This window comes from Andrena cerasifolii, chromosome 5, assembly GCF_050908995.1.
Source record: "Andrena cerasifolii isolate SP2316 chromosome 5, iyAndCera1_principal, whole genome shotgun sequence".
In the NCBI taxonomy this organism is placed as follows: domain Eukaryota; kingdom Metazoa; phylum Arthropoda; class Insecta; order Hymenoptera; family Andrenidae; genus Andrena; species Andrena cerasifolii.
In genome coordinates this window covers 2266881-2283919 of record NC_135122.1, presented here as the reverse complement: position 1 = coordinate 2283919, position 17039 = coordinate 2266881, and the positions used below count along the sequence as shown (strand labels likewise).

Here is a 17039-nt window from a genome sequence, read left to right as displayed (position 1 = left end):
ATAGGGAATTACTGAAAGTTTCCAGAATGAAAAAGAAAAAGTTACTAAAAACATAACAAAATTTGTCGTTTTATTGAAGGAATTTATGTTTTATAGAAAAAGAGACTGATTTAATTAAAAAGTGTTAAAATAGACACTTCACTTCTGTAAGTTTGGTGCAGCATGTTTTAAGGGGTCATTCTGGTTAGCGCGCCGATAAATTCAGCGATTTTCAGGGATTTATTGCGAAGACAGGAATTATAGTAATGGAATAAAACTTTTTTCTGTTGATTAAACTACATTTCTACAATAAATAAAAAATATAAAAGTAATAAAGTTATTGCTTTTAAAATGGTTTTGCAGGCGATTTTGATGGCATGTTTAAAAATTCATGACTCGTTCGTGCAGGTGATTTCAGCAGTTGGACTTATCTGAATCCAAAAATACAAACAGATTCTTGATCAGTATGACTGTCGCTATGACCCGAACTAGAATAAATGATTTATCCTTAAAATTAACAAAATGGTGGGCAAAATACAAGAATCAATGTATTTCGGCTGTTTTCTGTGCTACTTTCGATTTTAAAAGTAGGTTAGACTCAAAATAAATACTTGGTTGTAGTATGGGCCAGAGACATAAGTGTGTAGAATAAGCAGTTCAATTTATAAAGCAATCGGTTCGATAGATTTTGAGATTTTACCTGCACCATGTGAAAAATTGACGTTTCGGAAAAACGCGTTCAAAGTTTTCATCTATGGAGGCCCATATAGAAGCTAAAATAATTGGAATTTTTCAATGAAAATTTAACAGTACATTCTTGAGGATATTCTTGCGAGCATCGGGTATAGGCCCGTGCATTGCCTGCTGGTGCTCGTAGCTGAAGATAGAAGAAGGGCGCCCCCTTCAAGAGGACGATCGGAAGGCCGACAAGAAGACGGTTTTGAACCGAACGCCATTGCGTTCGGACGTGCGGGTCGTACCTTTGTAAACTATTGCTCTGTGTAACAATATAGTTCAGTTGTGTGTAAGCCCGTGTAATAATTATTCTACTCCTTTGCGTCGGGGTGGCCTGCGGTCGAAACGCCCCGGCGCAACAATATATACTTTCGAAAAATGTTTAAAAAAAATCGATTTCTTCAAACCGTCTAACCAGAATGACCCCTTAAATAATTGTACATGAAATAGTTTTATTAATATCATAAGAAATTATATAAATATTTGTTTTAAATAATCTATACACAATGTAAATGTATAAATATACTCATTTATATCATATAACTAGCTTTCCACAGATTGAACTATATATACTAGTTCATCGCCAACATCATGTACATTTCCATCTACACGTACTTTGAGATTTTTGGATTCTATATCGATGTTAAATACGGAATCAAGAGGAATCTTAGTTTTATCTTTAAAAATGTCATCGACGATTGGTTTTCTTCTAGGACCCAAAACAGGATCATTATAACGGTATAGAGAAACTGACGATGAATCTGGAAAAACAAAAGAAGAATAGTCTGATAGAGTAATACAAATCAAATTAAATCATTTGAATATCAACGATCATATACTTTTTATATGTTTGCTTTCTTTCGAAATCCGCGATATGACATCCGCTACACTGTCCGTATCCATAATCTTTGCAGAGATACTGAATAAACCACTGCACTTCTGTGGATTTATTACGCACACTGAAATCCCAGGTTTACTAAAGAAGTTCATATAAGGACATCCTGGACAACATTCTTCCCTTGTTTTTTCTGGGGCTTCATCCGTATACTTGATTTCGATATTCTCCAGCTAGGTTTGTATATGCAGAAAAATTAATATATGCAACAAATTTAAACGAAAATGTGAGAAACCAGGTTATTACTTACGTCCAAAGTATTCTCAAGATACTTTTTGTTATTTTGAAGAACGCTAAATTCGTCGAAGTCTAAAGTTAAATTCAGCGCGCTCAACCCAAGAAGCCCCATTTTTTCTCTCATAACTTGCACAAATGGCATTACACGTTTCATGTACCTTTTCAATTCTTGCAGTTTTCCCAATTCCATGGCAATAATTTTATTTTCGGGCAGTTTATTATTATTTGCCTGTAAAGTAATGTAATATGTAAAACATATAAATTTACTTTTTAATATATACTTGAGTCATTCCATGCGAACTCGGACAGATTTCGGAGTAAGTTTTCGTAGATTGCTGAAATTTGAGTATGTTCAGGGCTGGCGGAACCCATTATGCAAGTTATGCGCCGCATAAGGGCGCCAGTCGAAGGAGACGCTAAAAAACTATATCGCACACTTAATAATAAAGGAATCCAATTCCCACGTAAGCAAAATGTAAATGTAAATTTTGTATTGTACCTCGTAAAGACAAAACATATTAAATAGAAAACAGGTGCAAAAATTTGGGGGCGCTAAAAATTTTCTTGCATAAGGGCGCCAACCATCCTCGGGCCGGCTCTGAATATGTTGTAGTCTTTAGTGATATTTAAACGTACCTCAAAGGATTTTTCAAAATTTTGAAAAATATCGATTTTACAGCTGTTTGAAGTTAAGTGCTAACTTTTTTTCAATACATTATAGCTATGGAAGTAATAAACGAATGGAGATGAGCTTTACGGTGCTTACAGAGAAGTCATTGAAGTTTTAAGATAAAATTATTTCAGTATAAAAAAAAATTTGAACCATTTTTGTGGAATTATTTTAAACAAATGCAGGTTTTTAACATCGGGCGCGATTTTAAAAATCTGAAAAAGAGAATATAGTTCTATCTTTCCCCTTGATGGACAAATTTTCAAAAATATGGACATTTTAAAATTGGCCCTGTAAAAATTGCCGAAAGTTGACGCTGCGTCGCCTAGCACCGATTCGACTGGTCGGGTCGTGCGGTACTCGCAGCGGCCAAGCGGCTATACCTGATATTCTTATACAAAATTCTCGAAAAGTATTTGAAAAAAAAAAACTGAAGGAGGAAAACTTTTACTGTTTTTTATATCCAACATAATACGATATCTCAATTTTTGGTGTTCGTAATATTTTCCTTCAAACGAGGGTGACTTTTAGTTTTTTAAATGGAATGCTATATATTTGATTACCCAATATGAAAGCGACTGTCAAGACAAATTCGACCATATGGTACATTATGACCTCCAAGGCCACATAAGGTTAGGAATGAAATAAATATATTGAACTATCTATCTAGTAGATTGAGTTTCTTCCTCTTATTCCTAACCTTGTGTGGCCTTGAAGATCATAGTGTACCATATGGCTGAATTTGTCTTGACAATCGCTTTCATATTGGGTAATCAAATATATAACATTCCATTTAAAAAACTAAAAGTCAGCCTCGTTTCAAGGAAGAAAATATTGCGAACACCAAAAATTGAGATACCGTATTATGTTGGATATGAAACACAGTAAAAGTTTTCCTCCTTCAGTTTTTTTCAAATACTTACCATTTTCGAGAATCCTGTATAAGAATATCAGGTATAGCCGCTTGGCCGCTTCGTTTACCGCACGGCCCGATCAGTCGAGCCGGTGCTGGGTGACGCAGCGTCAACTTTCGGCAATTTTTACAGGGCCAATTTTAAAAAGTCCATATTTTTTAAAATTTGTACATCAAGGGGAAGAATAGAACTATATTCTCCTTTCTCAGATTTTTAAAATCGCGCCCGACATTAAAAACCTGCATTTGTTTAAAATAATTGCACAAAAATGATTAATTTTTTTTTTTAACTGAAATAATCTTTTCTTAAAACTTCAATGTCTTCTCTATAAGCACCGTAAAGCTCAGCTCCATCTGTTTACTACTTCCATAGCTATAATGTATTGAAAAAAAGTTAGCACTTAACTTCAAACAGCTGTAAAATCGACATTTTTCAAAACTTTGAAAAATCCTTTGAGGTACGTTTAAATACCACTAAAGACTACAACATATTCAAATCTCAGCAATCTACGAAAACTTACTCCGAAATCTGTCTGAGTTCGCATGGAATGTCCCACTTACAAGATACAATTTCTTCATCGTAGTCAGAACAATGCTTTGCCAAGAAGGGTAGGTTTTCGCTACCCAGATTGTGCCCTGCGTCGGTTTTTCTATAACTGTTGTTTCATTCTTTCCTTTCGACCCCTTCTTTGGCGTGATATAGCTTTTTAAAAGAAGTCTAAATGAATGCGCAGCATCCGTAAGATATTGTGACGACTTTATAAGACTTTCGTCTATTTCTTCAATTTGAGGCCACTTAGCATTTAATATGCTACCGTCCTATTAAAAAAAAGATTTAACCTAAGATTACTAAGGATTTCATCGAGAATTTCAGTTTGTGATTTAGTTCAAATAATAATTATTTAGTTATGCATTAAACACGAATACTTACTTTTCCAATGAGCTTCCACACGTGTTCCGCGACATGCGGACAAATAGGCGACAACAGAATAATTTGAAGCTCTATGAATCTCATAATCAGTATCCAATTGGTACCATCCAGCGCACTCAACTGTAAGTACTTGTCCCTTGTTGCTTGTAGCTCAAAGAATCCTGTTTTTAATGCTTCCTTGTACAGCATTTTCGAATAATTTTCTCCAGTCTCTCGTACTTTTAAGTTCATCTCGCTAGTTCAATTATGCGAATTTAATTTAATTAAACTTTACGAATAAAGCCATAAATGCATTCCGATAAATACCTTTCGAAAACCTTATCGGTGAATGTATGCGGTTCTTCTTGTCTAAATGTAGGCTTGGAAGTTAACACCTCTTTCACCCATTCGATGAAATTATATAATCTGAGAATTCCAGCATCTGCCGTACTACCGACAAAATTGGCGTCTTCTACAGAATCTCCAGAATCGGCCAGACAGAGTCGCATACCATCTGCCGAAAATTTTTCCACTGCTTCAGAAAGCGTCAAGAAATTTCCTTCCGACTTTGACATCTAACGAAGCAACATTTGTAATTTTATTTTTTTCTGTTAATCATAGGGTAAATCATACGAAAAGTTTCAGTATACCTTGGCCGAGTTTAATAGTAAATGCCCATTCGCTCTTATTCCTTTCGGCCATAATTCAGGCTGCTTTGGCCATATTGCGGTGTGATTGTAAATGAAAAATGTAAGATGATTTTGTACTAGGTCTTTTCCAGACACCCTTAAATCTACTGGATACCAGTATTGAAATTCACGTCGCATATGTTCCAACGCTTCCTTTTTTATGCTTGTTTTTGGAAGCTTAGCATCCTTAAAAAAAATGTAATCCCATACTTCCGGTGTCATTTCATTACCCCTTAAAAAACATTAAACCATTAAGAGTTTTTTGGGGGTTATAAATTACATAATTGTCAACTTACAAAGTACTCAAACAATTGTTCAATAGAGAAAAAAACTTTATGCTATTCCTAATGTAAGATTAGAAAGCTTACTTTATGTCATACGTATTTGGCTTATCGCCTTTAAATGTTCCGCCCTGCAGTAAATGTGCTACTGTATAGTAAGCCATGTAGATTGTCGAATCAGAGAGTGATTCTATTAACCACTGTTCGTCCCACGGTAATTTCGTACCTAAAATGTGCAATTATAAAAATTTATATGATTAGAATTATCTAATTTCGTTGCTCGAAACTGTTACGAATGTATACCAAGCCCATAAGTTCTTGAACATGCGTATTCGTGTAACCAATCCAGGCACGCCATGAAATTCTTTCTCACTTCATCATGGAAAGTGTTAAGATTTTTCAAGGCTTCCACAGTTACTTTCTTCCAACTTTCCTCTCCATAATTCAAATACCATTGATTGCACAAAGCTACTACACAATCGTCGTTCGATCTAGAGATAACGGTTTTCTCAGGCTCATAATATATAACTGCTTTCCCCTCATCTATCAATTCTTTTTGTATTTGCTTCTTCACATCCTGAACTTTCTTTCCTTTATATTTACCGACTAGCAGTACGCCATCGTAAAAACCTTTAAGATAAACCATTTCCTTCGCTTCCAGCAATTTAGCCTTATCGTTTTGAGATTGAATTTTTAACTTATCGTACAGAGTCACCGCAGATAAATTGCCAAATTCTGGCAACTTGAGAATGGGCATCTATAAAAACGAATTTTATGAATGTATTCTTTATTCGTAATTTAGAACTATCGCCACTGTAACAAATACGTATTAAACCTACAGGAGAATAAGGTAGCACCATTTCATCGGTTATACCGTACTTTTCTCTGAAAGCTTGCTTCTTTTTCAAGTCCATTAAAGCTGCGTAGTCATCAGGAGAATCGCTGGGTACGGAAGTAACGACTCCAGTACCTTTGTCTTCTTTAATAGTCAACATCGGTAAAGTGTAAATTATTTTGTTACTTGTAAGAGGTGCTTCCATTGGTAATCCTAATATGTCCTATAAATGTTATAATACTTAAGATAATATTAATATTCTCATTGGTAGCTTATTGATAAAAGTAAGAAGAATATTACTTTTCCACTGAGTCTTAACGCGACTGATATCTTTCCTTCTTCCTCGAAAACGTTTTGATAAGCCATGTTCCGTGCCGCTCTTTCTGTCGATATATAAACGTCTCCATTTGATAGAGTGTATGCGATGTAATTTATATCTGGATGAATCCAGCAGTTCGTTTGACCATACATTGTCTCTGGTCTCAAAGTCGCAGCTACTAAATAAACCGGTTTACCAGACAGAGGTCTGTAAAAATAAGTTAAATATTACAACCTCTATTTATACACCGAATACCAGAGATGGGCAAATTTTATTTCGAATAACGATTAAATCCCCAAGATTTCTTCGTGACTAATGAATAACGATTTTATTCGACGGAAAATTATACGCGAATAACGAATAAATCTGTAGCGTTATTCGAGCCAGATTTATTCGAATAAGATTTTATTCGTAATTTTTATTCGAATATTAATCGAAGCAGAATTTATTCGATATTTTATTGGAATAACGCCCAGCTCTGTCGAATATTATGTAATTTATATAAAACGTACTTTAAGCTTTTAGAGAAAGGTTCTAGTAGTTTCATTTTAATCAATGTATACTCCTGTGGCCCAACACCTTCTCCACATGATCTATCATGGTCCATGCAAGGTTGGCCGTCCTTTGGTGAATAAATCGTATACCTTTTCCCATATTTCACCTTGTTTCTAGCTTTTAAATGCTGAAATTGCCAGCGTACAAACGAATCGAAAAATGGATTTGCATCAGTTGTAATAAATGCTCTGCGCCAATCCACCTAGAATGAATTTTCCATTACCTTTCCAGGTCATTTTATATACGTATCTTGAAACCACAACTAATGTCCTTTTCAGATATATTGGCCGGTGAGTTCGGTTTCGCGAGCAGCGCGCGAGGAGAAATCAGCCACCACCATCGTGGATTGGTAGTTAAAGTTGCTGGGCCCCCGAAGGATATGGTGGGGTAACGGGAACGCTGCTCGACACCGCCTGAACGAAGCCGTTTGGCTGTTATTTATTCTTAGCGTAGTAGTTGTGTGCGTTACGAAGCTATGCGTAAACCAATTACGAGATGAAGCTATCGAGAAAGAATCAATGTTCTGACCAATAAAGCTCCTGAATCTTTTCGGAGCTAACGCACACCTATTCTAATGTATGTATTTCTACGCTAAGAACTCGGTTTGGCCTACACATCAGGAGCTTGGCGCTATCCCCACCACTCCTGACTCGCTCTTGTTCTGCGAAGGCGAGAGCGAGATGGAACGAGAGCAAGAAAGAAACGACAAAGTGGTGGGGATGCTTCGCTGCGTGTTACGTACCTCGCGGGCACCGAATCCCCACCGCGCGACGAGCAGGCCTAGCCCGAGAGAGAGTGAGAACGTAGAGAAAAGGAGCACCGAGGCAGGCAAGCGGTGTGGTGGGAGAATACCCCTCACGAAACTCACCGGCCAATACAGGGTCAGCGTTTTATCCTGCAATCCGCGCTCGTGCGAACAGGTAAAATGGCAACAGCGCCTCACGGACGCATTTCCCTACAACTATGCACCGTCCCGGCGTTCGGAGAGCTGCCAGCGACCGCTGGACAGCAATGATGCCCGAGCATCCAAAATTTTAGGAAGGTCTCTTTCAAATTAACGTCGCAAAGAGCTATTCAGAATTTCCCAGCCCGGGTTGAAAAATTTGGGGCCTTTTTCGTATAACTTTTAAACTATAAAAGATATTGGAATGCAATTTGCACCGCAAAATGAGTAAAATTATTTCCTCTCAATGGATGAATAATTTAACATATTTTACATTTACTTAATTTTTTTGCTATCAATTTTTTAACCATAATTGTTGTAAAAAGCTTTTGCAAACTGTTTATTTGATACTGTATTTAATGCAATTTTAAAAAATTATGGTGTTGATAAACAATAGGCTAGTTGTTTCTGTATCATAACTTTCAGAAATTGAAAAATTAAATTTTTATTCAATTATGTGTTAGTTCTGCATACCTCAGAATCTATTATCCTCGTTTTCTTTTTTATAAGTTTTACCTTAATGCAATGCATACATAGATCGGACGTAAGGGGTAGCTAGTGGGACGTGTCTTTGATTGTAGCGGTGTTTGAATTTTTTTTCTAAAATCTTTGTATCTGAATGTTTTAGCTACTCAACGCCACGCCTATACCGGCCTCCGTTAATATCATTTTTTGGAACGATGCGATTATTGTAGGTTTCACACGCAGGTGGCGAAAAATCTCTCCGTACAAGTCGACATTATTTTCAAACTTCATTACAGTAATCTGGGATGCGAGTGGTAAACCGATCATAAAAGCGGAGCGCGCGGCGCGATTACCTGGGCCGGAAAATTCCCAATAGCTCTCTGCGACGTTAATTTGAAAGAGAACATCCTAAAATTTTCGGAGCTCGGGCATCACTGCCGTCCAGCGGTCGCTGGTAGCTCTCCGCTAGGCTAGTGCATGGTTGTAGCGAAATACGTCCGTGAGGCGCTGTTGCCATTTTACAAGTTCGCGCGAGCGCGAGTTGCAGGATAAAGCGCTGATCCTGTATATCTGAAAACAACTTTAGCTCCCATAACTTACGTGTAACCCGATTGACTTCAAATCTTGCACAGCAAGAGGTGGAAAATAATCTAACCAGTGCGCAGCGTCAGTAAATTTCTTGATCTCCTCATGCTCCAAGCCAAGCGATTGCATAATTTGCCACTGGTATTTTGCGGTGGCAGTTTTCGCAACTGCTTTACTCTAAAACCAATCGTTTCCTGTATTACGAAGTACATAAGTGCCGCATTTATTATTGCACTACCTTTGTTCCTTTGCTTTTATCTTTTATCAGTATATCGTCTATAATCTCTTCTATCGCTTCCTGTTCTTCAGGAAATTGTGGCGGATAGCCATATAAATCGATTTCTCTTTTCAATTTATCCGCGCATGCTTTGATGGGCATGCCAGTGCAGTGGAAGCCGAATGGGAAAAGAACCTTCTTTCCTAAGAGACGATTGTAGCGTATTGCAAACTACAAGTTATTAAATGTATTAGATTTATTTCAATTCATCTAAATTGTAGACTGTATCACACTCTTGGGTTCTTTCTTCATATTTACATTAAATATTTACCTCACATTTTGATAACGAAAATGTATGTCCAAGATGAAGCTTCCCGTTCATGTACGGAAAAGGAAAAGTTGCAAGAAACTTTTCGTCTGAAGTTTTTCTACCTTCCAAAGGCGCATCTTCCTCGTATACTTTCCCAGCTTCCCACTCTGCTTGTACATCTTTCTCAATCTTTTGAAGATATTCCACCTTAAACGTTCCTTTCCTTTCTGCTGTCTATGGAAGATCAATTTTTTTAAAATATTTATTATATTTTAGAACAATATTTCACTCGAGTGCTGTACTGAAGAAGTTTCTAACGATTGTGAAATAATTAGTCGTGTATTTCAATCGATTTTAGTCATTATAAACCATAATTAGTATTTCAATTATTGATAACTGTATTTTAAAATAATTTGTAATTTTGCCTGAAACTTTTTTACGAGAATATTTAATTAGCATTACGAGCCTTTTATAATAAAGCAGTGGCTAGTAAAACATATTTCTTTATTCATAATGAATGGTAAAAATAATTTACTCGAAACATATTTGAACTTTATTTCAGTTGGTACAATTACCGGTATGGAGGTTATTTATACTGATTTCGTGATCTTATAATTGAAATTTTATAAGAATAAAGAGATTGTCTTTTAGGAAATTAATAAATATTGATAATTACCATTGTGCTAATAACAACAGACTTAAACTAGATTTAATAAATACTAAAGAGTAAGTAGGTAATGGACACGTGTACTGCAGGTAGGATATACGACAGGTACGATACCATACGATTGCATCCAATACCAACACGATACTGTAAGAGTGATGGCACTTGCGCAGCTTGCACTTGTGCACCACACCATGCAGGTCGCTAAGGTAAACGTTATCAATGATGCAATAGATAAAGAATTAGTATCATTAATATTGATGCAACATTCTATTTACATATGTATGTATGATACATATACGTATGTATACAGGGTGGACGATGCAACTTGCAAATCTCAAATAATTTCTAAATATATAAAGCGTTGTATAAAAAGAAATTGTACACTAGAGTTGCATGGTTTTGACTTACAAGGGAAGATCCCGAACCCGAAAATTCAAAAAAATTCTGAAACTTTGTGAATATGTAGGGGATTTTCTCCTGATTACAACGCAATTTTTGTTTGCTGCACAAATTCACTCGAAGGGGGTGAAATTAACCCCTGAAAATTCGATTATTTTCCGAATTTGTGTTATATGTATATATATATATTGAAATGAAAACTCATATATATAAGGAGTTTTCATTTAAAAATTTATGAAAATCTCCTGAAATATGGAAGAGAAATCTGTGAAAGGGCCATTATCGAAAACTACAGATTTTGAAATATAAATTACGACTCGAAAACAGGAATATATAATTTATGATATTCATTTTATTACAAAAATGGAAAATTCCTACAGTCGTGAACGCGGACGATTTGGGCGTAAGTGGAATTTGCAAGGGATGCGTTCCACAGGTTCCACTTAAGCCTAATTGGGATTGGCTAAGCTGCGATACGCTACCTGGTGGCGACCTACTCTCTCCGGCCATCTTTGTTTGGTGCATCCGACTGTTAATCCCAACAGAGCGCGCACTATTGGGATTGGCTAATAGCGAATTCGGTATCTCGCACTGACTCTGTACGGGCAAAGAGGAGATATAATAAGAGGCGTCACTCGACAAGGACAGACATAAACTAGGGAAATCACTAGACAACCAATTTAAATGCCCATTCGGCAATGATCGGTAAACTACGGTAAACTTCGGCAATAATCAGCAAATTGCGGTAAGGTACATTTAGTCGATTTGAATATCCCGCTCAAATAGACAACCAATTTAAATGCCAAGGTCAAGTAAGGACTTTAAAGGTTCCGCCCGGAGTGTCGCCTCTTATAATATCTCCTCTTTGCTCCTACTACGCGCACATCTCCATTCGCTAACGCGGGTGTTCGAAATATGTATGATGCAATCTATTCAGGGAATACTTCATTTTCTTACCTTCAACAGTTGTTCACTGTCCTGTTTAGTTAAATAAATAGAACCTGAATTTTCAAAGCTATGTATTAAAATGTAACTGTTTGTTTAAAAAATGTTTAGGCGACCAAATTTTTCAAGCGCATTCTTATCGCCCGCTTGCTCCTCAACGCCCTCCCCCCCCCCCACTACCCTGAAGCTCCAGATCCTCTCAGCGCCAACCGATGGGTGGTAGCGCGGAGGACTTTGAACAGTTTAGGTTTTAGAAAGGATTTCAGAAACATCTAAGGGGAAAGTAAAAATAATATGATTCTATCTTGCAATTCTTATAAAGGGTAAACTGTTTAATTGTTGTTTCACATTATATATCCGTATAAATATGTCTACATACGCGCGACTGGTTTCAAACCTAATATCGAAAAGCATGTCTCCATTATAATCGCAGCAGCTTCAGTCAGTAGCATACGTCCCATATTTATATTCACTATTTCTCCAAGTTCATTTTTCTCGACGCAATAGCAACTGTCATAGAATTCCGTGAATGCGCACGAGATTTCATAACAGTACTCGCACAACTGATGTAAATACAAATCTTTTACAATCTTATTCAGCACATCAGGAAACTTTATTAATACTTTAGCTAATTTCCACTCTTTCTCATGCTCCAGAGAGATCGGAGTATTTTGCGCTATTTCTTGTAGCTTCTCTTGCGAGATATTAGCTGCTCTCGCAATAGAGCGTATTCTAGTCAAAGCATACAACAAGTATACCGCTGTGTTTCCTTTGTCTTCGAGCATTTTGTCGAAGGAAAACACGTATTCGTGATTTCTGTTATGCGACAAATCCGCATACTTTATACATCCATAAGCGATAGATTCTTGAGCCATTTTTAATTCCTCTTCTGTGAGTACTTTGTCACGTTCCTTTTCTTTCAATTTGTCAAACGCCCTTCTCAAACCTTAAATAACAGACAAAAATTTGCGAAACACATCATATTACAATGTTACATAAAATTAAATAAAACAGTTACCTTCGTCTAATAAATCATTTAGTTTTACTGTATCGCCAGATCTAGTCTTGAATTTCTTTTTATCCTGGCCAAGGACTACACCGAATCCAACATGATCCATTCGATGGCAACTTTTTAGAATTGCCGCGCACTCGGCGCAACTTTTTAAGACTTGAAAGTGCATAGACTGACCAGCGTCTGTTACATATATTACCTATAAAAAATATAGCAGTTTGTAGAACAACGGAAAAATTCTGTGCTCGCGGTAAACAATAAAATTATTATCAATTACCCAATCAGCTTTTTCTTCCTCTATACGTTGCTTAAGAGCCGCTAAATCTGAAGTATCATAGGTGAAACCACCATCAGATTTTACGACAGTTAAAGGTATTTGGTTACTATCACGTTTTCCCCACATCACTTTTCGCCCTTCATCTTCTTCTAGCAGCCCCCTTGATTCTAATTCCTTGACTAAAGCTTCCATGTGTTTTTGATAAAAGGATTCTCCTCTTTCTTTTAAGTTGATGTCCAATCGAGCGTACACCTTCTCGAATTCTATATTTAAAATATATGTATTCTACCATATAATTACTTACTACAACAACGCGATCATTTAATTTTTATTTAAATGATATAGGCAATTTTACCTTTCCTAGATACATCGCAAATCAGTTGCCATGCTTTTATCATGTCAGGATCAAATGCTTGTAACTTAACAACACAGTTATAAGCACGTTGCTTAAATTCTTCATCTCCATCAAATCTTTCCTTCGATTCTTTATAAAAACTCTAACGTTTCCAGAACATTGATTGATTAAAGTAGTTTCATAGAATTAGAATATATATAAGATAAGAAATTACCTGAAGGTCATTAATGGGTGGAGACACAGTCAAATAGTTAGGAAATCTGTCTTGAAGGTGAGCTATCAGCATTCCAAATTGAGTACCCCAGTCACCGACATGATTTATTCTTAGCACATTGTGCCCTAAGAATTCTAATAATCTTGCAATACTGTCACCAATTATTGTCGACCTTAAATGTCCGACGTGCATCTCTTTAGCAATGTTAGGACTAGAGAAGTCTACTATCACTTTTTGCTTCTTTGTATATGGTGGAAACATTTTTCCAGTCTTTACTAAATTGCTCAATATCGTCTGTGCAAATTCTTGTTTTAAATATATATTGATAAAACCCGCGGCTGCGACCTCCAATTTAGAAATCAAAGCTGACTCTTCTACTTTTGACATTATATTATTTGCGACGTCGCGTGGAGATGTTTTAATCCCTATACAGATATGAAAAGTATATTCGTTTAGTATGGACAATATTTCGACATTAATCCTTGTTCATAATAATCCATTTGCATACCAATACTGCTAAGCTGTTTAGTAAGTGGCATAGCGCTGTTGCATTGATAATCTCCAAATTTTGGATTGTTAGAAGACGTTATAATCACTGGAGGATTAGATATATTCGGGTATACAGCAGAAATAGCTTTTTCGAACAAATCGAATAAAGTGTCATATATACTGGTCGCATTACAAGTCTCAGTAGTTTTCATCCCGCTCTGTGTCTTTCCTCTTTCAGCTTCAATAGTCTGTTCGGAACAAATGAAAATCATAAATGTAATATTTTTATTTCAAATAATACGAGATTCAATATTAAATATTTTTTAAACTTTCTGAAGGCAATGTTACTATTACGTCAATTCGGGGCTACAGCGGGAAAAAGTTTTTACACGACATGCATCTGTACATTTTAGGAATCCGAAAAGCATAATTATTTAATCAAAATTTCACGAGAAAGTTATAATAAATCCTCGTAAGTATAAGAATGAAATTGTGATTATGACTCACATAGTGATCATATTCCATCCTCATTTGCTTCAGATGACGATCCATATTTAAAAGAATCATTAAGGAAACCTACAGGTATGTCTGCAGAAGGTTGATGTCAAGCAAAAATGAAAAATCACAAAATTGTTGCTACATCGGAGTAACAATCAACGAATCGTTTGCCAACCTCATGCGTATCCAATAACAGCTTTTAGTTCGACTTTAGGCTTGTCCAGTAATGCATGAACGAAATATTTGACACTATTTGAGTAGAGAAAACGTAATTCAATTTTCACTAAAATGGAAAAGAAATACTGTAACTATGTTATCAAAAAATGGAGTATTCATCTACGATTCTACTAAGACAGACTATGTGATAAGACCACATTTTCTAATAGAAGGTAATGCTCCTCTGGCAGTGAGAGAAAAGAACAAACACTGAACATCATACCGAGAAGGAATCAGAGCAGTGTACATCTTGACGCATGTACAGAGTGCATTTGATTCGCGGACACCAACTATATTCATACAGTGACAAAGTCAGCCCCTCCTTTGTGTGCTGTTCAAGAAAGATATAGGAAGCACCTAGGAGAGGACGACTCTTTTAGTGTGCGAGTGCAGTTGGTGTCTAAGAATCAAATGCACTCTGGGTATATATTTGATTATTATAACATTCCTTTCGTTTCTCCATTAAATAGCGGATATTGTCAATTATAGTCAGATTTCAACATGTATATCCAATAACAATTTTACTTGTTCGACAAATGTGTTACCAGACAACAGAAAAATTGTGGCTGTTAGTGGACCCGGTAATTATTTAGAAGTTCTCCATCCTCACCGATTTCAATGATTTCTGGATATGTTATCAAGATCAAAATTCTGAATAACTTTTTCCTATACATGTGACCGCCGCACGACCTTCGTTTTCGAGATATTTGCGAAAAACTTCTGTTCATTTATTCCGACTCAACGCATTTCACTTTCCAACTTGTCCCGGGTATTAGTATTGGTTGGGGCTAGATTAGTGCGGGAGGCGCATAAAGCATGATAGCGAACTGATGTGAGTTTAGAGATTTGAACCAGAAACTTGCGGATATCCGTCACCACCCCGACTCATATCGGTTCGCTACCATGCTTTACACGCCCGCGGGCGGGCGTGCGCCCCCCGCGCTGATCTAGCCCCAACCAATACTAATACCCGAGACAAGTTGGAAAGTGGAATGCGTTCTGCCGGAATAAATCAAAAGAAGTTTTTCGCAAATATCTCGGAAACGAAGGTCAGCTTCGTCTATTGTTTTGTCCCATGCTGGTGCATACGCTGTCAGGGACGCGTACTGTAGGTAGGTATACGGCAGAATACATTGTGTATAGGGAATTCAATCCCGGTATTCCGGCTGTTTTTTGGATTGCATTTTTATATTTTTAAGTTGTTCATAAAGTAATTGACGTTTTTAAAAATTCTCGAAATTCTCGGGATAAGTTATAACTTGATATATCAAATTCGGGGAGTTTTAGAATCGAAAAAACAGCTGGGTTCCCAGGATTGAATTCCCTAATTATGTAGTAGCAGTAGTTTTTCGTGAATATCTCGAAAACGAAGGTCGAGCAGCGGTAACATGTATAGGAAAAAAGTTGTTCAGAATCGCGTTCCCGACAACATATCCAAAAATCATTGAAATTGGTGAGGATGGAAAACTTCTAAATAATTACCGTGGACCCGCATGCTGATGTAATATCAGCGAATGCTTGCATTTAGGAGTTATTATAAATTTCTCATAACATTTCGATTAAATAATTATGCTTTCCAAATTCCTTGAAACATACAGCTTTACGTCCTGTACAAAGTTTTCTTTTCCGCTGTTGTCCCAAATCGACCAAACAGTGAGATTGTCCTCTGTTCTACATATTCCTACTGATTATAGGCAGGGATTCAAAATTGGTACGATATGGATTCTAGTTTTTTCATTATAACACACCATTTTGATACTTCATAACTGTATGAGAAAGAAGTTTATAAATTATATTAATAAGTTACTAGTACCGAGTTAGACCTGATGCAAAAACATACCCTTTTCAGAATAGCCACTCTATGTTTCAATTTTATATTCTCCTGTTCTAATTTTGAATATTCATCTTTCGGCACAGAATGTATTTTGGAATTATTGCTCGTAATACTTTGTCGTAAAAGTTCGATTTCCTTTTTTAAGAAAGCAATCTCCTGTTCCTGCAATAAATATATCAGATATACAAATTATAACCTATAAATTTTAGCATACAACTTTGGAGATTACACATTCATAGTTAAATATTTCAGTGGGAATTATAAATTAATGACACAACTTACTGCCGCTGCTGCTCTTTCATGAAAGATTTCTAAATTCAGCGTAGACATTGTAATGAAAAGTGTATTTTTGCCGAAAGTATACAGGCCATGCACGTGGATTATTTCAACAAATCTTACTATATAGTGTATGATTTAATAAGATATCTGATGAAATTTAAGCATGGAAACGAAGGGAAAGTTGCATGGCTGTGGTTAATTACAAATATAAACGATATTACAATTAAGCTTGGAAAATAAGTGCCTCAAAAATATGACATTCAGATTCACGTATGAATGTACATATATATACATGTGCATGCATACATCATACATA

General features: G+C 36.3%; 2 protein-coding genes across 3 annotated transcripts; both read right to left on the bottom strand.

Moving 5' to 3' along the window:
- Positions 1-1146: 1146 nt before the first annotated feature.
- Positions 1147-10364, bottom strand: Leurs (Leucyl-tRNA synthetase). Its single transcript, XM_076812556.1, has 16 exons — positions 10215-10364; positions 9560-9772; positions 9250-9459; positions 9027-9188; positions 6976-7220; positions 6445-6670; positions 6149-6367; positions 5613-6066; positions 5397-5535; positions 4990-5260; positions 4667-4914; positions 4361-4595; positions 3991-4248; positions 1860-2075; positions 1554-1782; positions 1147-1475 (listed from the first exon to the last, which is right to left on the bottom strand). The coding sequence occupies exons 1-16, from the start codon at positions 10215-10217 to the stop codon at positions 1258-1260; spliced, it is 3546 nt and encodes a 1181-aa protein (XP_076668671.1). The 5' UTR covers positions 10218-10364; the 3' UTR covers positions 1147-1257.
- A 1483-nt stretch (positions 10365-11847) lies between these two features.
- On the bottom strand, positions 11848-17011 carry Argrs (arginine--tRNA ligase-like protein). 2 transcript variants are annotated; one of them, XM_076812576.1, is made up of 8 exons: positions 16727-17011; positions 16451-16606; positions 13916-14144; positions 13408-13832; positions 13194-13335; positions 12839-13101; positions 12568-12760; positions 11848-12495 (listed from the first exon to the last, which is right to left on the bottom strand). In XM_076812576.1, exons 1-8 carry the CDS (start codon positions 16772-16774, stop codon positions 11921-11923), a joined length of 2031 nt encoding a protein of 676 aa, XP_076668691.1. In that variant the 5' UTR covers positions 16775-17011; the 3' UTR covers positions 11848-11920. The 2 variants fall into 2 exon arrangements, with proteins under 2 accessions (XP_076668691.1, XP_076668692.1); XM_076812577.1 differs by lacking the exons at positions 16451-16606; positions 16727-17011 and adding an exon at positions 14404-15166.
- Between the last annotated feature and the right edge of the window lie 28 nt (positions 17012-17039).